This window comes from Cherax quadricarinatus, chromosome 7 (assembly GCF_038502225.1).
Source record: "Cherax quadricarinatus isolate ZL_2023a chromosome 7, ASM3850222v1, whole genome shotgun sequence".
Taxonomy (NCBI): domain Eukaryota; kingdom Metazoa; phylum Arthropoda; class Malacostraca; order Decapoda; family Parastacidae; genus Cherax; species Cherax quadricarinatus.
In genome coordinates, this window is record NC_091298.1 from 45,914,359 (window position 1) to 45,934,587 (window position 20,229).

The 20,229-nt window shown below is 39.2% G+C and overlaps 1 protein-coding gene across 1 annotated transcript in view; it reads right to left on the reverse strand.

Annotated features, from left to right (window-relative positions):
* Nucleotides 1-20,229, reverse strand: part of LOC128687035 (cell adhesion molecule Dscam2-like) — an 817,703-nt gene that overhangs the window by 75,985 nt on the left and 721,489 nt on the right. Inside the window, exons 10-12 of the mRNA XM_070082408.1 lie at nucleotides 11,802-11,929; nucleotides 7,253-7,397; nucleotides 4,946-5,208 (exon numbers count right to left, since the gene is read on the reverse strand). Coding sequence (XP_069938509.1) covers nucleotides 4,946-5,208; nucleotides 7,253-7,397; nucleotides 11,802-11,929 — 536 coding nt within the window. The remainder of the gene's footprint in view (nucleotides 1-4,945; nucleotides 5,209-7,252; nucleotides 7,398-11,801; nucleotides 11,930-20,229) is intronic.

A 20,229-nucleotide genomic window follows, 5' to 3' on the forward strand; every position in this document is an offset into this window, starting at 1 on the left:
TTTAGAACTTTGCATTTGTCAATATTAAACTGCATCTGCCACTTCTCCGACCATTGCGTCAGTCTATTCAATTCATCCTGGAGTGCTCTAGTGTCCTCATTAGAATGAATTGGACGGCCTATTTTGGTGTCATCAGCAAATTTGCTTATGTCGCTATTTATTTCCTCATCTATGTCGTTTATGTAAATTGTGAACAACATCGGGCCCAACACTGACCCCAGAGGAACACCGCTTGTGACGTGCCCCCATTCTGATTTCTCCCCATTTATGCAAACTCTGCTGTCTATTTGTCAGTCATGCCTCTACCCAGGATGAAATTTCTCCTCCTATTCCGTGTGCCTTAAGTTTCCTCAATAGCCTCTGGTGTGGAACTCTATCGAAAGCCTTACTGAAGTCCATATACACAATATCATATTCATTTCCATGATCTACCTCCTCAAACACCTTAGTGAAAAAAGTTAGTAAATTCGTAAGACAGGAACGCTCATTTGTAAAACCGTGTTGAGAATCATTAATCAATCTGTGCCTGTCAAGATGGCTACGAATTGCTTCGGCAATTATTGATTCCATAAATTTTCCCACTATGGAGGTAAGGCTTATTGGTCTATAGTTTGAAGCCAAGGACCTGTCACCTGCCTTGTAAATAGGTATTACATTTGCCATTTTCCACTTATCAGGCACTATGCCAGTTTGTAGTGATATGTTAAAAAGATTAGCCAAAGGTATGCTAAGTTCCTCTTTACATTCCTTTAACACCCTTGCAAACAGTTCATCAGGGCCTGGGGATTTGTTAGGTTTTAGTTTCTCTATTTGTCTGAGGACCATGTCACTAGTTACCACAATCGTACATAGTTTATTATCCTGTTCTACGTAATCTATTATTTCAGGAATATCGCTAGTATTTTCCTGGGTGAAAATTGAGAGGAAGAAGGTATTTAGAATTTCACACATATCCTTATCACTGTGAGTGATCTGACCAGAGTTACTCTTAAGTGGGCCAATCTTGTCCCTAATCTTACTTCTGTATACCTGAAAGAACCCTTTTGGGTTAGTCTTTGAATCCCTTGCGACCTTAGCCTCATAATCTCTTTTTGCTTTTCTTATTCCTTTTTTTATTTCTCTCTTTAATTGAACATATTGATTTCTTAACTGCCCATCCCCTCTTTTGATACGCCTATATATGCCTCTCTTTTGACCAATGAGATGTTTTAATCTATTGTTCATCCATTTGGGATCATTTTTGTTAGATCTAATTTCCCTACTCGGAACAAAAGTTGTCTGGGCAGCTAGAACTATGCTCTGAAAAACGTCATATTCGCAACCAAGATCACCTACCTGACCCATAGTTAGGACATCCCAATTTAGCCCACCCAGGTAATTTTTCAGTCCCATGAAGTCGGCCAAGCGAAAATCTGGGACAGAGATTTGATTGCTGTTATCTGGGTAATTCCACGATATATTGAAACTAAGTGATTTGTGATTACTTTCCCAAAGCTCATCATTAACCTCAAGATTATTAATTAGTGAATCTTTGTTGGCAAGAACCAAGTCAAGCAGATTGTTTCCTCTAGTTGGTTCTGTCACAACCTGTTCTAAAAAGCAATCCTGAACCGTATCAAGAAAGTCACTAGACTCAAGACTTCCTGTCATATTGTTCCAATCAATTTGTCTAAAGTTAAAATCTCCCATTATCACAACACTTTCATATCTAGATGCCTTATGAATTTCGTCCCATAACAGCTTACTGCACTCCCTATCAAGGTTTGGGGGCCTATAAATCACACCCAAAATTAATTTGTCACGACCCTCGAGAAACTGAAGCCAAACCAATTCTGTGTTCGATGTTTCTAATCTTATATCATGTCTAAGACAACAATTTAAATTTTCTCTGACATACATCGCCACACCACCACCCTTCCTGTTGACCCTATCAGTGTGGAATAGTTTATAATCCTGTATGTTGCATTCAGAAGGCATTTCTCTATCTTGCAGGTTGAACCATGTCTCTGTTATATCAATAATATCTATATTACCTACACTTGCAAGTAATTTTAGCTCATCTATCTTATTTCTTAGACTCCTACTATTTGTATAGTAAACCTTAAGGGAGCTAGTCACTCGTTGCCCTCTACTATCTCTCTTTGTTTGTTGATCAGTTGATTTGCCATTACTAGCAACTTTATTTTGAATATTGTCTTTTAAACATATCCCTAAGGTATCCCGGTAATAACTGCTGTTTTTAACCCTAATTCTGCAGCCTGATTGTTTCCCACAAACACCCATACCTCTATAATCTATCAGTTTAAATTCTTGGACAAGTCATCAATTACCCTCTCAATTGAACTGGCTACTGCAACCACTCCATCCCCAGAGAGATGAACCCCATCCCTTGCATACATATCACGTTTACCAAAGAAAAGGTCCCAGTTATCAATGAATGGGATTGCAAGTTCCTTGCAGTACCTGTCTAGCCAGCGATTTATACCAATTGCCCTAGACATCCATTCATTGCCCACTCCCTTTTTAGGCAAGATGCTACATATGACTGGGATCCCTCCCTTAGACTTTACTTCTATGGCTGACCTGTACTTACCCAGCAGCTCCTCTCTCCTGCCCTTCCCAATGTCATTACCCCAGCACTAAGACAGATAATGGGCTTGATCCCATTACCTGCCATAATATTATCCAACCTGCTGACTATGTCGCCAACACCAGCTCCAGGAAGACACTCTCTGTCCGACCTTTCTTTCTCTGTTACAAAATGCACAGTCCATATATCTTACCTGAGAATCGCCTACTATTAAAATATTCTTACCTTGATTAGCAGGGGAATCAGTGGTACCTTCAACCTCACTAACCACTGAAGTACACTCGTCTTGGAGAATCGATTTCCTACCTTCACATTTTCTCTATTAACTCTCCTCATCTTCCTTCTTCCTGAACTGTGAACCACTTGCCACTTAAAGCGGCTGCAACTCTCACTGCTGGTGACCATTCCTTCCTTACCAGCTAAATCCTTCTCACACTCGCTCTCAAACTCATCTATGTGCTAACTCCCAAGAGCTTAGCGGTATGACCGCTATATATATATATATATATATATATATATATATATATATATATATATATATATATATATATATATATATATATATATATATATATATATATACATATATATATATATATATATATATATATATATATATATATATATATATATATATATATATATATATGTATATATATCCAGTTCATGGTCGACAGGAATATAATAAAATGTTTCATAAAAAGTAGTTTTGACATGTGAATATTTCTTTTGGTCTATATAAATTGGATTCATTTATAAGAAAATTTGGGAAAAATTTAAGGTACATTAGACAAATTTTTGGGTAGAATATAAGGTGTGTTTCAGGGATGACTGACTACCTACCTACATCATCATAAAAGTCAGGTGTTGTTGTGAACTGGCAGTGAGGTGTAGTCTGCTCCTTATATGCGTTCCTGTTAACCTTTTATTTTTATACTTCCTTGATAATGTGAAAAATCACGAAAGCGCTTGAAATTTCACTATTTTTTCACAGTGGTTATTCTGCACATATACATTATATATATATATAAATTATATATATATATATAATATATATATATATATATATTATATATAATATATATATATATATATATTATATATAATGTAAAACAACCACTCTGAAAGAATAGAGAAATTCCAAGCGCTTTCGTGACTACTCACATTATCAAGGAACTATGAAAGTAAAGCATCCAAGGAAGGTATATAAGGGGTCTGGCTAACACCTCACTATCGGATCCCACAACAGTTAAACACCTAACGCGCACCGGCCCAACTGGACAGGTCGATCGCACAACCCACCAACAAACTATTCTACCCAAGAAATAAGAAATTTTAAAAATTATTATTTGTCCAGTGTATTATTAAATTCTTCCCAATTGGACAAGATTCCAATGCTCTATTTATTCATGTAAGAGATTTTAACCATCCAATTGATTTTCAAAAAGTTAAGAAAGTAGTATCAAGCAAGTCCATGGTCGACAGGAATATAATTGAATCTTGTTTCATAAAAAGCAGTTTTGACAATAATATGAATATTTCCTTCGGTTTATATAAATTAGATCCATTTATAATTAATAGAATTTGGGAAGAATTTAATAATACACTGGACAAATAATAATTTTTAAAATTTCTTATTTCTTGGGTAGAATAGTTTGTTGGTGGGTTGTGCGAAGGACCTGTCCAGTTGGGCCGGCGCGCGTTAGGTGTTTAACTGTTGTGGGATCTGATAGTGAGGTGTTGGCCAGACCCCTTATATACCTTCCTTGGATGCTTTACTTTTATAGTTCTTTGATAATGTGAGTAGTCACGAAAGCACTTGGAATTTCTCTATTCTTCCACAGTGGTTGTTTTGCATATTCTGAAATCACCTGTTTACTGTTATCTTATTGCTTATATATATATATATATATATATATATATATATATATATATATATATATATATATATATATATATATATATATATATATATATATATGACAGTAAAAAGCTCATGTAAGTATTTTAAGTACTAACGTCATTCAGGACATGCTTAGAGTACATAAAATATGGCCTGAGGAGGGACTGTTGATACAGGTACTGACATAGCTGTTGACACAGGCGCCGATACAGGTGTTGACAGGTGCTGACACAGGTGCTAACACAAGTGTTGCCACAGGTGCTGACACAGGTCTTGCCACAGGTGCTGATACAGGTGTGAGACAGGTGTTGCCACAGGCTTGTATGACTGTGCCTGAAGTCACATGTGCAAGCTGACAGCAGTGACTCCACCCATCATGGGCGTCACTGTCACCAATGCAATAAATGGCACCAGATAATGGGTGTCACCACCAACAAGTAATGGGTACTTACCCTTCTCCCAGATGATCTTGTCGATGGGGTATCCTCCCACTGGGCATTTGATCCTGAGTCCTGAGCCTGCCACGGCAGATACCCGCCTCATCTGGCGGATGAAGGGCATGCCGTACACGTTGACCTTGGCTGAGTGGCTGACCCCACCCACCGTGTTGGAGGCACGACACGTGTACTCACCGCCGTCCTCCACCCGCACGTGAGTGATGTTCACGTGAGAGATAACGTCGTCGTGCACCGTCACGTACTGACCCACCAGGAACCTGTACGTCCATGAGAAGTAGGTGACAGAATGATGAGGTGAGGATAGCTGGGAGGATGATGAAGTGAGGATAGCTGTGAGGATCATGAGGTGAGGATAGCTGTGAGGATCATGAGGTGAGGATAACTGTGAGGATACCTGTGAGGATCATGAGGTGAGGATAGCTGTGAGGATCATGAGGTGAGGATAACTGTGAGGATCATGAGGTGAGGATAACTGTGAGGATCATGAGGTGAGGATAGCTGTTAGGATCATGAGGTGAGGATAGCTGTGAGGATCATGAGGTGAGGATAGCTGTTAGGATCATGAGGTGAGGATACCTGTGAGGATCATGAGGTGAGGATAGCTGTTAGGATCATGAGGTGAGGATAGCTGTGAGGATCATGAGGTGAGGATAGCTGTTAGGATCATGAGGTGAGGATACCTGTGAGGATCATGAGGTGAGGATAGCTGTTAGGATCATGAGGTGAGGATACCTGTGAGGATCATGAGGTGAGGATAACTGTGAGGATCATGAGGTGAGGATAACTGTGAGGATCATGAGGTGAGGATAACTGTGAGGATCATGAGGTGAGGATAACTGTGAGGATCATCAGGTAATATCGACAAAGGATGTCCGAAAACAACACTAAAATGGGATATCAAATAATTTTTGGTGCTGGACGACCAGGATGGTCAGTGTTGTGCTGGACGACCAGGATGGTCAGTGTTGTGCTGGACGACCAGGATGGTCAGTGTTGTGCTGGACGACCAGGATGGTCAGTGTTGTGCTGGACGACCAGGATGGTCAGTGTTGTGCTGGACGACCAGGATGGTCAGTGTTGTGCTGGACGACCAGGATGGTCAGTGTTGTGCTGGACGACCAGGATGGTCAGTGTTGTGCTGGACGACCAGGATGGTCAGTGTTGTGCTGGAAGACCAGGATGGTCAGTGTTGTGCTGGAAGACCAGGATGGTCAGTGTTGTGCTGGACGACCAGGATGGTCAGTGTTGTGCTGGACGACCAGGATGGTCAGTGTTGTGCTGGACGACCAGGATGGTCAGTGTTGTGCTGGACGACCAGGATGGTCAGTGTTGTGCTGGAAGACCAGGATGGTCAGTGTTGTGCTGGAAGACCAGGATGGCCAGTGTTGTGCTGGACGACCAGGATGGCCAGTGTTGTGCTGGACGACCAGGATGGTCAGTGTTGTGCTGGAAGACCAGGATGGTCAGTGTTGTGCTGGAAGACAGTAGTAACAGTTTAATATGAACATGTGTGAGGTTCTATTCAGTTTGAAAAGAAATAATTCTGACAGTTATAAGCTAAATTATGTTCGACTTAATGTAAATTTAAAAGAAATTTCATAATAACAGTTGGTCGAGCGCTGAGATAACAGTCAACAGTTCTGTGCGGGTGTCAGTGTGTTGAGTATCTTGCTCTGTGCGGGTGTCAGTGTGTTGAGTATCTTGCTCTGTGCGGGTGTCAGTGTGTTGAGTATCTTGCTCTGTGCGGGTGTCAGTGTGTTGAGTATCTTGCTCTGTGCGGGTGTCAGTGTGTTGAGTATCTTGCTCTGTGCGGGTGTCAGTGTGTTGAGTATCTTGCTCTGTGCGGGTGTCAGTGTGTTGAGTATCTTGCTCTGTGCGGGTGTCAGTGTGTTGAGTATCTTGCTCTGTGCGGGTGTCAGTGTGTTGAGTATCTTGCTCTGTGCGGGTGTCAGTGTGTTGAGTATCTTGCTCTGTGCGGGTGTCAGTGTGTTGAGTATCTTGCTCTGTGTATTGTCTCTCATCACTTCTCACTCTCCTTCAATCAATTCAACTTTATCTCCTTTCTGTGTTGTAAAAAAATGTAGTCTACATATAATAAAATATTGTTAATTACAAAAGACACACACTACTAACATGTGGGACATTTCAGGCAGAATAATAATGCTTACACACTACTTTAAACTAGACACATTACTCACTAGATTTTTTTTAATGTGCAGCTTCCCCCCCCCCTTTAAAATTGCTTCTCGTGGACCTCTTTCCTTTACTTGCCTCACTTGCTTGTCTCCCTGGCTTGCTCACCTCTCACTCTCTGGTAGTGGGAAGCCGTCAAGTGACCACAGAAACTGTGGTGGAGGGTTGCCAGTAGCCACACACTTGAGACTCACTGACGGACCAGGCTGTAGTGTCTGTTCTTGGAACTTGTAGTGCAGCTCTGGTGACGAATCTGTCAAACACACATACTCTTAGTTAGTTAGTGTGTCTGTCTGTGTAGTAGGATGAAACAAAAGGTAATGGAGTGTGACACAGATTGCGTTTATTTGTGTGGCACAGATGGTGGTACTTTGTGTGAGTGGCACAGATAGTGGTACTTTGTGTGAGTGGCACAGATAGTGGTACTTTGTGTGTGTGGCACAGATAGTGGTACTTTGTGTGAGTGGCACAGATAGTGGGACTTTGTGTGTGTGGCACAGGTGGTGGTACTTTGTGAGAGTGGCACAGATAGTGGTACTTTGTGTGAGTGGCACAGATAGTGGTACTTTGTGTGTGTGGCACAGATGGTGGTACTTTGTGTGAGTGGCACAGATAGTGGTACTTCGAGTGAGTGGCACAGATGGTGGTACTTTGTGTGAGTGGCACAGATAGTGGTACTTTGTGTGTGTGGCACAGATAGTGGTACTTTGTGTGAGTGGCACAGATAGTGGTACTTTGTGTGTGGCACAGATGGTGGTACTTTGTGTGAGTGGCACAGATAGTGGTACTTTGTGTGGCACAGATGGTGGTACTTTGTGTGTGTGACACAGATGGTGGTACTTTGTGTGAGTGGCACAGATAGTGGTACTTTGTGTGTGTGGCACAGATGGTGGTACTTTGTGTGTGTGGCACAGATGGTGGTACTTTGTGTGTGTGGCACAGATGGTGGTACTTTGTGTGTGTGGCACAGATAGTGGTACTTTGTGTGAGTGGCACAGATAGTGGTACTTTGTGTGTGTGGCACAGATGGTGGTACTTTGTGCGAGTGGCACAGATAGTGGTACTTTGTGTGCGTGGCACAGATGGTGGTACTTCGCGTGAGTGGCATAGATAGTGGTACTTTGTGTGTGTGGCACAGATGGTGGTACTTTGTGTGGCACAGATGGTGGTACTTTGTGTGTGTGGCACAGATGGTGGTACTTTGTGTGAGTGGCACAGATAGTGGTACTTTGTGTGTGTGGCACAGATGGTGGTACTTTGTGTGTGTGGCACAGATGGTGGTACTTTGTGTGTGTGGCACAGATGGTGGTACTTTGTGTGTGTGGCACAGATAGTGGTACTTTGTGTGAGTGGCACAGATAGTGGTACTTTGTGTGTGTGGCACAGATGGTGGTACTTTGTGTGTGTGGCACAGATGGTGGTACTTTGTGCGAGTGGCACAGATAGTGGTACTCTGTGCGTGGCACAGATGGTGGTACTTTGTGCGAGTGGCACAGATAGTGGTACTTTGTGTGCGTGGCACAGATGGTGGTACTTCGCGTGAGTGGCATAGATAGTGGTACTTTGTGTGTGTGGCACAGATGGTGGTACTTTGTTTGGCACAGATGGTGGTACTTTGTGTGTGTGGCACAGATGGTGGTACTTTGTGTGTGTGGCACAGATGGTGGTACTTTGTGTGTGTGGCACAGATGGTGGTACTTTGTGTGTGTGGCACAGATGGTGGTACTTTGTGTGTGTGGCACAGATGGTGGTACTTTGTGTGTGTGGCACAGATGGTGGTACTTTGTGTGTGTGGCACAGATGGTGGTACTTTGTGTGTGTGGCACAGATGGTGGTACTTTGTGTGTGTGGCACAGATGGTGGTACTTTGTGTGTGTGGCACAGATAGTGATAGCGTGTGTGTGACAGACACTGGTAGTGTGTGGCACAAATAGTTGTGTGGGGAATTTAGTAATTTCTCAGAACCTTTATGCCCACCCCCCAGGTGGGGGAATGTAGGAAAAGGGGGGAGACACCTAGAAGGGTGTCATTTCTGTATATACTTAATTACTAATGATTAGCCTCGTAACTCCTTGGCTAATTATACACTGCCATTACTACATTACTACTACACATATTTAAGTTAAGCTAGAGATAGTTGCTTAGCTTAAGGCAGTAGTTACACGTCCCATTAACACTTTAGGCACCTACAGACCACCAGTTTTGAGTGCCGACTGGCGTAGGCTGAGCCGAGCCCTTAGTCACGATTGGGTAGTGAGACGGGTGACTTCCCCCACACGAAGCTTGCGCGATGAATACAGTCGTACACCACGATCACCGCAAGCACGGATCTCACGAGGTGAACCAGGCAGTTGTGTGACTCAACACGTATTTCTGAGGTGATTTCCGGCCTCCCAATTCCTCGTCTTCACAACATACCGCAGGTCATAACACTGTCAGGGTGTTTCACTGTCTTCACAACATACCGCAGGTCATAACACTGTCAGGATGCTTCACTGTCTTCACAACATACCGCAGGTCATAACACTGTCAGAGTGTTTCACTGTCTTCACAACATACCGCAGGTCATAACGGGACACACCACTGGGATGATGGACGGTCTTGGAGCCGCTCCTGACGTGCCTGAAAATACTCTCAACGCTGAACATCACCTTCTGCCACTTGTCTGAGGTCCAATCATTGTACTTCTTGTAGAACTGAAGCCATTTCATCTTCATAGCTTCAGTTAGCATGGGCGTCTTAGCGGCATGTCGAGCAGGCATTTTTAGATCCTTTTGCAGTCGGTGCTGAATGGTTCACACTTCGACATTTTTAAGGAGTGCAGGACGCATTTTCTCTTCACAAAGACAACATCATGAGGAGAGAAGTGTTATCAGATCCTGCCGTAACAGCCACAGAACTCAAGAAAATGCATCTTGCACTCCTGAAAGATGTCGCACCGATTGCAAAAGGATCTAAAAATGCCTGCTCGACATGCCGCCAAGACGCCCATGCTAACTGAAGCTATGAAGAAGAAATGGCTTCAGTTCTACAAGAAGTACAATGATTGGACCTCAGACCAGTGGCAGGTGATCAGCGTTGAGAGTATCTTCAGGCACGTCAGGAGCGGCTCCAAGACCGTCCATCATCCCAGTGGTGTGTCCCGTTATGACCTGCGGTATGTTGTGAAGACAGTAAAGCATCCTGACAGTGTTATGACCTGCGGTATGTTGTGAAGACAGTGAAGCATCCTGACAGTGTTATGACCTGCGGTATGTTGTGAAGACAGTGAAACATCCTGACAGTGTTATGACCTGCGGTATGTTGTGAAGACAGTGAAACACTCTGACAGTGTTATGACCTGCGGTATGTTGTGAAGACAGTGAAACATCCTGACAGTGTTATGACCTGCGGTATGTTGTGAAGACAGTGAAACACTCTGACAGTGTTATGACCTGCGGTATGTTGTGAAGACAGTGAAGCATCCTGACAGTGTTATGACCTGCGGTATGTTGTGAAGACAGTGAAGCATCCTGACAGTGTTATGGTCTGGGGTGCTTTTAGTAGTTATAATGGCAGGGCTGGATTATACTTCCTTCCTAAGAACATTACGATGAAGGGAAGTAATTATATCGAGGTGTTAAGGGATCACATACCGACATTTTGGATCATTCACGAGTGATTTTTTTATGCATGATAGTGCCTCTGCCCATATGTCAAAATGAGTGAAAAAGTTCCTCGAGGACAATAATATCAGTGTTGTGGAGTGGCCAGGAAATTTCCCCTGACCTAAATCTTATCGAGAATGTCTGGCATGTGATGAAAAATGCGACTGCAAAAGCTGGACCCACCAACATCATGGATCTGAAGGAGGCACTGAAGAACCTTTGGATCTACACGGACTCCTCCTCCTTCTCCACCCTCGCCACTTCGATGCCCAGGCCACTTCAGATGGTGATAAAGAACAAGGGCAACATGACCAAGTACCAGTTGGAAGCTAAAAGGTGAAAATAAAATACATGTACACACAGTAAATTGCAATTTTTTTGTTTTATTGTCCAAAAATTTTTAATGTATAGATTTTTTTTGCGGCCACTGTACAAAGCACTTTCACGGCACATAAGTACGATAAGGCACATAAATTACTGGGAACGGTTGAAGTCTCTTGATTTGTATTCCCTGGAACGCAGGCGAGAGAGATACATGATAACATACACTTGGAAAATCCTAGAGGGATTAGTACCAAACTTGCACACGAAAGTCACTCCCTATAACAGCAAAAGACTCGGCAGGAGATGTAACATTCCCCCGATAAAAAACAGGGGCGCCACGAGTAGACAGAGAAAACAGTAAGTGTTCGGGGCCCAAGACTGTTCAACTGCCTCCCAGCATACATAAGGGGGATTACCAATAGACCCCTGGTTGTCTTCACGAAGGCGCTGGAAGTTAAAAACTCAGATGAATTACAGAGATGTTAGGAAGTACTTCTTCAGTCATAGAATTGTCAGGAAGTGGAATGATCAATAAAGTGATGTAGTGGACGCAGGAACCATACATAGCTTTAAGAAGAGGTATGATCGAGCTCATGGAGCTGGGAGAGTGGACCAGTGAAGAGGCGGGGACAGGAGTTATGAATCGACCCCTGCAACCACAATTATGTGAGTACACACATACTGACCTCCCAGAGCAAGGTGTGCTGCTGCCTGGACGTTGTAGTGGTGACCAGATACAACACACTGATACATGGCTCTGTCTTCCTTCCCAACCTTGGACACTGTCAGCAACTCTCGTGGTGACGTCACGAACCTGAAGTAAACAGTCTCGCTGAAGGAGGAGCATACTTCATGTATACATATATTCCAGAAAGTATATCTTGATGAGTATGCTCTGGCAGCAGCATATTTGAAGGAATCTACAGTATATTACTCTCCTTAAAAATACTTTAATTACTGTTTAAAACATTATACTAACCAAGACAAGTCGTATACAGGTTACATGAAGCCTTAATAACATTCGTCTAGTAGATAGGCTTCAAACTCAAAAACTAACACAATGCAGTAATAAATACTAATTACCAAGTTAGTCCTGATGTATATTAACCACATGAAGGTCAGTATTATTGTATGTGTGAAGGTCAGTATTATTGTATGTGTGAAGGTCAGTATTATTGTATGAGTGAAGGTCAGTATTATTGTATGTGTGAAGGTCAGTATTATTGTATGTGTGAAGGTCAGTATTATTGTATGTGTGAAGGTCAGTATTATTGTATGTGTGAAGGTCAGTATTATTGTATGAGTGAAGGTCAGTATTATTGTATGTGTGAAGGTCAGTATTATTGTATGTGTGAAGGTCAGTATTATTGTATGTGTGAAGGTCAGTATTATTGTATGAGTGAAGGTCAGTATTATTGTATGTGTGAAGGTCAGTATTATTGTATGAGTGAAGGTCAGTATTATTGTATGTGTGAAGGTCAGTATTATTGTATGAGTGAAGGTCAGTATTATTGTATGTGTGAAGGTCAGTATTATTGTATGAGTGAAGGTCAGTATTATTGTATGTGTGAAGGTCAGTATTATTGTATGTGCGAAGGTCAGTATTATTGTATGAGTGAAGGTCAGTATTATTGTATGTGTGAAGGTCAGTATTATTGTATGTGTGAAGGTCAGTATTATTGTATGAGTGAAGGTCAGTATTACTGTATGTGTGAAGGTCAGTATTATTGTATGTGTGAAGGTCAGTATTATTGTATGAGTCAAGGTCAGTATTATTGTATCAGCGAAGGTCAGTATTATTGTATGTGTGAAGGTCAGTATTATTGTATGTGTGAAGGTCAGTATTATTGTATGAGTGAAGGTCAGTATTATTGTATGTGTGAAGGTCAGTATTATTGTATGTGTGAAGGTCAGTATTATTGTATGAGTGAAGGTCAGTATTACTGTATGTGTGAAGGTCAGTATTATTGTATGTGTGAAGGTCAGTATTATTGTATGAGTCAAGGTCAGTATTATTGTATGAGTGAAGGTCAGTATTATTGTATGAGTGAAGGTCAGTATTATTGTATGTGTGAAGGTCAGTATTATTGTATGAGTGAAGGTCAGTATTATTGTATGTGTGAAGGTCAGTATTATTGTATGTGTGAAGGTCAGTATTATTGTATGTGTGAAGGTCAGTATTATTGTATGTGTGAAGGTCAGTATTATTGTATGTGTGAAGGTCAGTATTATTGTATGTGTGAAGGTCAGTATTATTGAATGTGTGAAGGTCAGTATTATTGTATGTGTGAAGGTCAGTATTATTGTATGTGTGAAGGTCAGTATTATTGTATGTGTGAAGGTCAGTATTATTGTATGAGTGAAGGTCAGTATTATTGTATGTGTGAAGGTCAGTATTATTGTATGTGTGAAGGTCAGTATTATTGTATGAGTCAAGGTCAGTATTATTGTATGAGTGAAGGTCAGTATTATTGTATGAGTGAAGGTCAGTATTATTATATGTGTGAAGGTCAGTATTATTGTATGTGTGAAGGTCAGTATTATTGTATGACTCAAGGTGAGTATTATTGTATGAGTCAAGGTCAGTATTATTGTATGTGTGAAGGACAGTATTATTGTATGAGTGAAGGTCAGTATTATTGTATGAGTGAAGGTCAGTATTATTGTATGACTCAAGGTCAGTATTATTGTATGTGTGAAGGTCAGTATTATTGTATGAGTGAAGGTCAGTATTATTGTATGAGTGAAGGTCAGTATTATTGTATGACTCAAGGTCAGTATTATTGTATGTGTGAAGGTCAGTATTATTGTATGTGTGAAGGTCAGTATTATTGTATGAGTGAAGGTCAGTATTATTGTATGAGTGAAGGTCAGTATTATTGTATGACTCAAGGTCAGTATTATTGTATGTGTGAAGGTCAGTATTATTGTATGAGTGAAGGTCAGTATTATTGTATGAGTGAAGGTCAGTATTATTGTATGAGTGAAGGTCAGTATTATTGTATGAGTGAAGGTCAGTATTATTGTATGACTCAAGGTCAGTATTATTGTATGTGTGAAGGTCAGTATTATTGTATGAGTGAAGGTCAGTATTATTGTATGTGTGAAGGTCAGTATTATTGTATGAGTGAAGGTCAGTATTACTGTATGAGTGAAGGTCAGTATTATTGTATGACTCAAGGTCAGTATTATTGTATGTGTGAAGGTCAGTATTATTGTATGAGTGAAGGTCAGTATTATTGTATGAGTGAAGGTCAGTATTATTGTATGACTCAAGGTCAGTATTATTGTATGTGTGAAGGTCAGTATTATTGTATGTGTGAAGGTCAGTATTATTGTATGAGTGAAGGTCAGTATTATTGTATGAGTGAAGGTCAGTATTATTGTATGACTCAAGGTCAGTATTATTGTATGTGTGAAGGTCAGTATTATTGTATGAGTGAAGGTCAGTATTATTGTATGAGTGAAGGTCAGTATTATTGTATGAGTGAAGGTCAGTATTATTGTATGAGTGAAGGTCAGTATTATTGTATGACTCAAGGTCAGTATTATTGTATGTGTGAAGGTCAGTATTATTGTATGAGTCAAGGTCAGTATTATTGTATGAGTGAAGGTCAGTATTATTGTATGTGTGAAGGTCAGTATTATTGTATGAGTGAAGGTCAGTATTATTGTATGAGTGAAGGTCAGTATTATTGTATGACTCAAGGTCAGTATTATTGTATGTGTGAAGGTCAGTATTATTGTATGAGTGAAGGTCAGTATTATTGTATGAGTGAAGGTCAGTATTATTGTATGAGTGAAGGTCAGTATTACTGTATGTGTGAAGGTCAGTATTATTGTATGAGTCAAGGTCAGTATTATTGTATGAGTGAAGGTCAGTATTATTGTATGAGTGAAGGTCAGTATTATTGTATGTGTGAAGGTCAGTATTATTGTATGTGTGAAGGTCAGTATTATTGTATGAGTGAAGGTCAGTATTATTGTATGTGTGAAGGTCAGTATTATTGTATGAGTGAAGGTCAGTATTATTGTATGAGTGAAGGTCAGTATTATTGTATGAGTGAAGGTCAGTATTATTGTATGTGTGAAGGTCAGTATTATTGTATGTGTGAAGGTCAGTATTATTGTATGAGTGAAGGTCAGTATTATTGTATGAGTGAAGGTCAGTATTATTGTATGTGTGAAGGTCAGTATTATTGTATGTGTGAAGGTCAGTATTATTGTATGAGTGAAGGTCAGTATTATTGTATGAGTGAAGGTCAGTATTATTGTATGTGTGAAGGTCAGTATTATTGTATGTGTGAAGGTCAGTATTATTGTATGTGTGAAGGTCAGTATTATTGTATGAGTGAAGGTCAGTATTATTGTATGTGTGAAGGTCAGTATTATTGTATGTGTGAAGGTCAGTATTATTGTATGAGTGAAGGTCAGTATTATTGTATGAGTGAAGGTCAGTATTATATGAGTGAAGGTCAGTATTATTGTATGTGTGAAGGTCAGTATTATTGTATGAGTGAAGGTCAGTATTATTGTATGAGTGAAGGTCAGTATTATTGTATGTGTGAAGGTCAATATTATTGTATGTGTGAAGGTCAGTATTATTGTATGTGTGAAGGTCAGTATTATTGTATGTGTGAAGGTCAGTATTATTGAATGTGTGAAGGTCAGTATTATTGTATGTGTGAAGGTCAGTATTATTGTATGTGTGAAGGTCAGTATTATTGTATGAGTGAAGGTCAGTATTATATGAGTGAAGGTCAGTATTATTGTATGTGTGAAGGTCAGTATTATTGTATGAGTGAAGGTCAGTATTATTGTATGTGTGAAGGTCAGTATTATTGTATGTGTGAAGGTCAGTATTATTGTATGTGTGAAGGTCAGTATTATTGTATGAGTGAAGGTCAGTATTATTGTATGTGTGAAGGTCAGTATTATTGTATGAGTGAAAGTCAGTATTATATGAGTGAAGGTCAGTATTATTGTATGTGTGAGTGAAGGTCAGTATTATTGTATGAGTGAAGGTCAGTATTATTGTATGAGTGAAGGTCAGTATTATTGTATGTGTGAAGGTCAGTATTATTGTATGAGTGAAGGTCAGTATTATTGTATGAGTGAAGGTCAGTATTATTGTATGTGTGAAGGTCAGTATTATTGTATGAGTGAAGGTCAGTATTATTGTATGAGTGAAGGTCAGTATTATTGTATGTGTGAAGGTCAGTATTATTGTATGAGTGAAGGTCAGTATTATTGTATGAGTGAAGGTCAGTATTATTGTATGACTCAAGGTCAGTATTATTGTATGTGTGAAGGTCAGTATTATTGTATGAGTGAAGGTCAGTATTATTGTATGAGTGAAGGTCAGTATTATTGTATGACTCAAGGTCAGTATTATTGTATGTGTGAAGGTCAGTATTATTGTATGTGTGAAGGTCAGTATTATTGTATGAGTGAAGGTCAGTATTATTGTATGAGTGAAGGTCAGTATTATTGTATGACTCAAGGTCAGTATTATTGTATGTGTGAAGGTCAGTATTATTGTATGAGTCAAGGTCAGTATTATTGTATGAGTGAAGGTCAGTATTATTGTATGAGTGAAGGTCAGTATTATTGTATGACTCAAGGTCAGTATTATTGTATGTGTGAAGGTCAGTATTATTGTATGAGTCAAGGTCAGTATTATTGTATGAGTGAAGGTCAGTATTATTGTATGTGTGAAGGTCAGTATTATTGTATGAGTGAAGGTCAGTATTATTGTATGAGTGAAGGTCAGTATTATTGTATGACTCAAGGTCAGTATTATTGTATGTGTGAAGGTCAGTATTATTGTATGAGTCAAGGTCAGTATTATTGAATGAGTGAAGGTCAGTATTATTGTATGAGTGAAGGTCAGTATTACTGTATGTGTGAAGGTCAGTATTATTGTATGAGTCAAGGTCAGTATTATTGTATGAGTGAAGGTCAGTATTATTGTATGAGTGAAGGTCAGTATTATTGTATGTGTGAAGGTCAGTATTATTGTATGTGTGAAGGTCAGTATTATTGTATGAGTGAAGGTCAGTATTATTGTATGTGTGAAGGTCAGTATTATTGTATGAGTCAAGGTCAGTATTATTGTATGAGTGAAGGTCAGTATTATTGTATGAGTGAAGGTCAGTATTATTGTATGTGTGAAGGTCAGTATTATTGTATGTGTGAAGGTCAGTATTATTGTATGAGTGAAGGTCAGTATTATTGTATGAGTGAAGGTCAGTATTATTGTATGTGTGAAGGTCAGTATTATTGTATGTGTGAAGGTCAGTATTATTGTATGAGTGAAGGTCAGTATTATTGTATGAGTGAAGGTCAGTATTATTGTATGTGTGAAGGTCAGTATTATTGTATGTGTGAAGGTCAGTATTATTGTATGTGTGAAGGTCAGTATTATTGTATGAGTGAAGGTCAGTATTATTGTATGTGTGAAGGTCAGTATTGTTGTATGTGTGAAGGTCAGTATTATTGTATGAGTGAAGGTCAGTATTATTGTATGAGTGAAGGTCAGTATTATATGAGTGAAGGTCAGTATTATTGTATGTGTGAAGGTCAGTATTATTGTATGAGTGAAGGTCAGTATAATTGTATGAGTGAAGGTCAGTATTATTGTATGAGTGAAGGTCAGTATTATTGTATGTGTGAAGGTCAGTATTATTGTATGTGTGAAGGTCAGTATTATTGTATGTGTGAAGGTCAGTATTATTGTATGTGTGAAGGTCAGTATTATTGTATGTGTGAAGGTCAGTATTATTGTATGTGTGAAGGTCAGTATTTTTGTATGTGTGAAGGTCAGTATTATTGTATGAGTGAAGGTCAGTATTATATGAGTGAAGGTCAGTATTATTGTATGTGTGAAGGTCAGTATTATTGTATGAGTGAAGGTCAGTATTATTGTATGTGTGAAGGTCAGTATTATTGTATGTGTGAAGGTCAGTATTATTGTATGTGTGAAGGTCAGTATTATTGTATGAGTGAAGGTCAGTATTATTGTATGTGTGAAGGTCAGTATTATTGTATGAGTGAAGGTCAGTATTATATGAGTGAAGGTCAGTATTATTGTATGAGTGAAGGTCAGTATTATTGTATGTGTGAAGGTCAGTATTATTGTATGAGTGAAGGTCAGTATTATTGTATGTGTGAAGGTCAGTATTATTGTATGAGTGAAGGTCAGTATTATTGTATGAGTGAAGGTCAGTATTATTGTATGTGTGAAGGTCAGTATTATTGTATGAGTGAAGGTCAGTATTATTGTATGAGTGAAGGTCAGTATTATTGTATGAGTGAAGGTCAGTATTATTGTATGTGTGAAGGTCAGTATTATTGTATGAGTGAAGGTCAGTATTATTGTATGAGTGAAGGTCAGTATTATTGTATGAGTGAAGGTCAGTATTATTGTATGTGTGAAGGTCAGTATTATTGTATGAGTGAAGGTCAGTATTATTGTATGAGTGAAGGTCAGTATTATTGTATGAGTGAAGGTCAGTATTATTGTATGTGTGAAGGTCAGTATTATTGTATGAGTGAAGGTCAGTATTATTGTATGTGTGAAGGTCAGTATTATTGTATGAGTGAAGGTCAGTATTATTGTATGAGTGAAGGTCAGTATTATTGTATGTGTGAAGGTCAGTATTATTGTATGAGTGAAGGTCAGTATTATTGTATGTGTGAAGGTCAGTATTATTGTATGTGTGAAGGTCAGTATTATTGTATGAGTGAAGGTCAGTATTATTGTATGAGTGAAGGTCAGTATTATTGTATGAGTGAAGGTCAGTATTATTGTATGTGTGAAGGTCAGTATTATTGTATGAGTGAAGGTCAGTATTATTGTATGTGTGAAGGTCAGTATTATTGTATGAGTGAAGGTCAGTATTATTGTATGAGTGAAGGTCAGTATTATTGTATGAGTGAAGGTCAGTATTATTGTATGTGTGAAGGTCAGTATTATTGTATGAGTGAAGGTCAGTATTATTGTATGTGTGAAGGTCAGTATTACTGTATGTGTGAAGGTCAGTATTATTGTATGAGTGAAGGTCAGTATTATTGTATGTGTGAAGGTCAGTATTATTGTATGAGTGAAGGTCAGTATTATTGTATGTGTGAAGGTCAGTATTATTGTATGAGTGAAGGTCAGTATTATTGTATGAGTGAAGGTCAGTATTATTGTATGTGTGAAGGTCAGTATTATTGTATGAGTGAAGGTCAGTATTATTGTATGTGTGAAGGTCAGTATTACTGTATGTGTGAAGGTCAGTATTATTGTATGTGTGAAGGTCAGTATTATTGTATGAGTGAAGGTCAGTATTATTGTATGTGTGAAGGTCAGTATTATTGTATGAGTGAAGGTCAGTATTATTGTATGTGTGAAGGTCAGTATTACTGTATGTGTGAAGGTCAGCATTATTGTATGTGTGAAGGTCAGTATTATTGTATGTGTGAAGGTCAGTATTATTGTATGTGTGAAGGTCAGTATTATTGTATGAGTGAAGGTCAGTATTATTGTATGTGTGAAGGTCAGTATTACTGTATGTGTGAAGGTCAGTATTATTGTATGTGTGAAGGTCAGCATTATTGTATGTGTGAAGGTCAGTATTATTGTATGTGTGAAGGTCAGTATTATTGTATGAGTGAAGGTCAGTATTACTGAATGTGTGAAGGTCAGTATTATTGTAGGTGTGAAGGTCAGTATTATTGTATGTGTGAAGGTCAGTATTATTGTATGTGTGAAGGTCAGTATTATTGTATGTGTGAAGGTCAGTATTATTGTATGAGTGAAGGTCAGTATTATTGTATGTGTGAAGGTCAGTATTATTGTATGTGTGAAGGTCAGTATTATTGTATGTGCGAAGGTCAGTATTACTGTATGTGTGAAGGTCAGTATTATTGTATGTGTGAAGGTCAGTATTATTGTATGTGTGAAGGTCAGTATTATTGTATGTGTGAAGGTCAGTATTATTGTATGTGTGAAGGTCAGTATTGTATGTGTGAAGGTCAGTATTATTGTATGTGTGAAGGTCAGTATTATTGTATGAGTGAAGGTCAGTATTATTGTAGGTGTGAAGGTCAGTATTATTGAATGTGTGA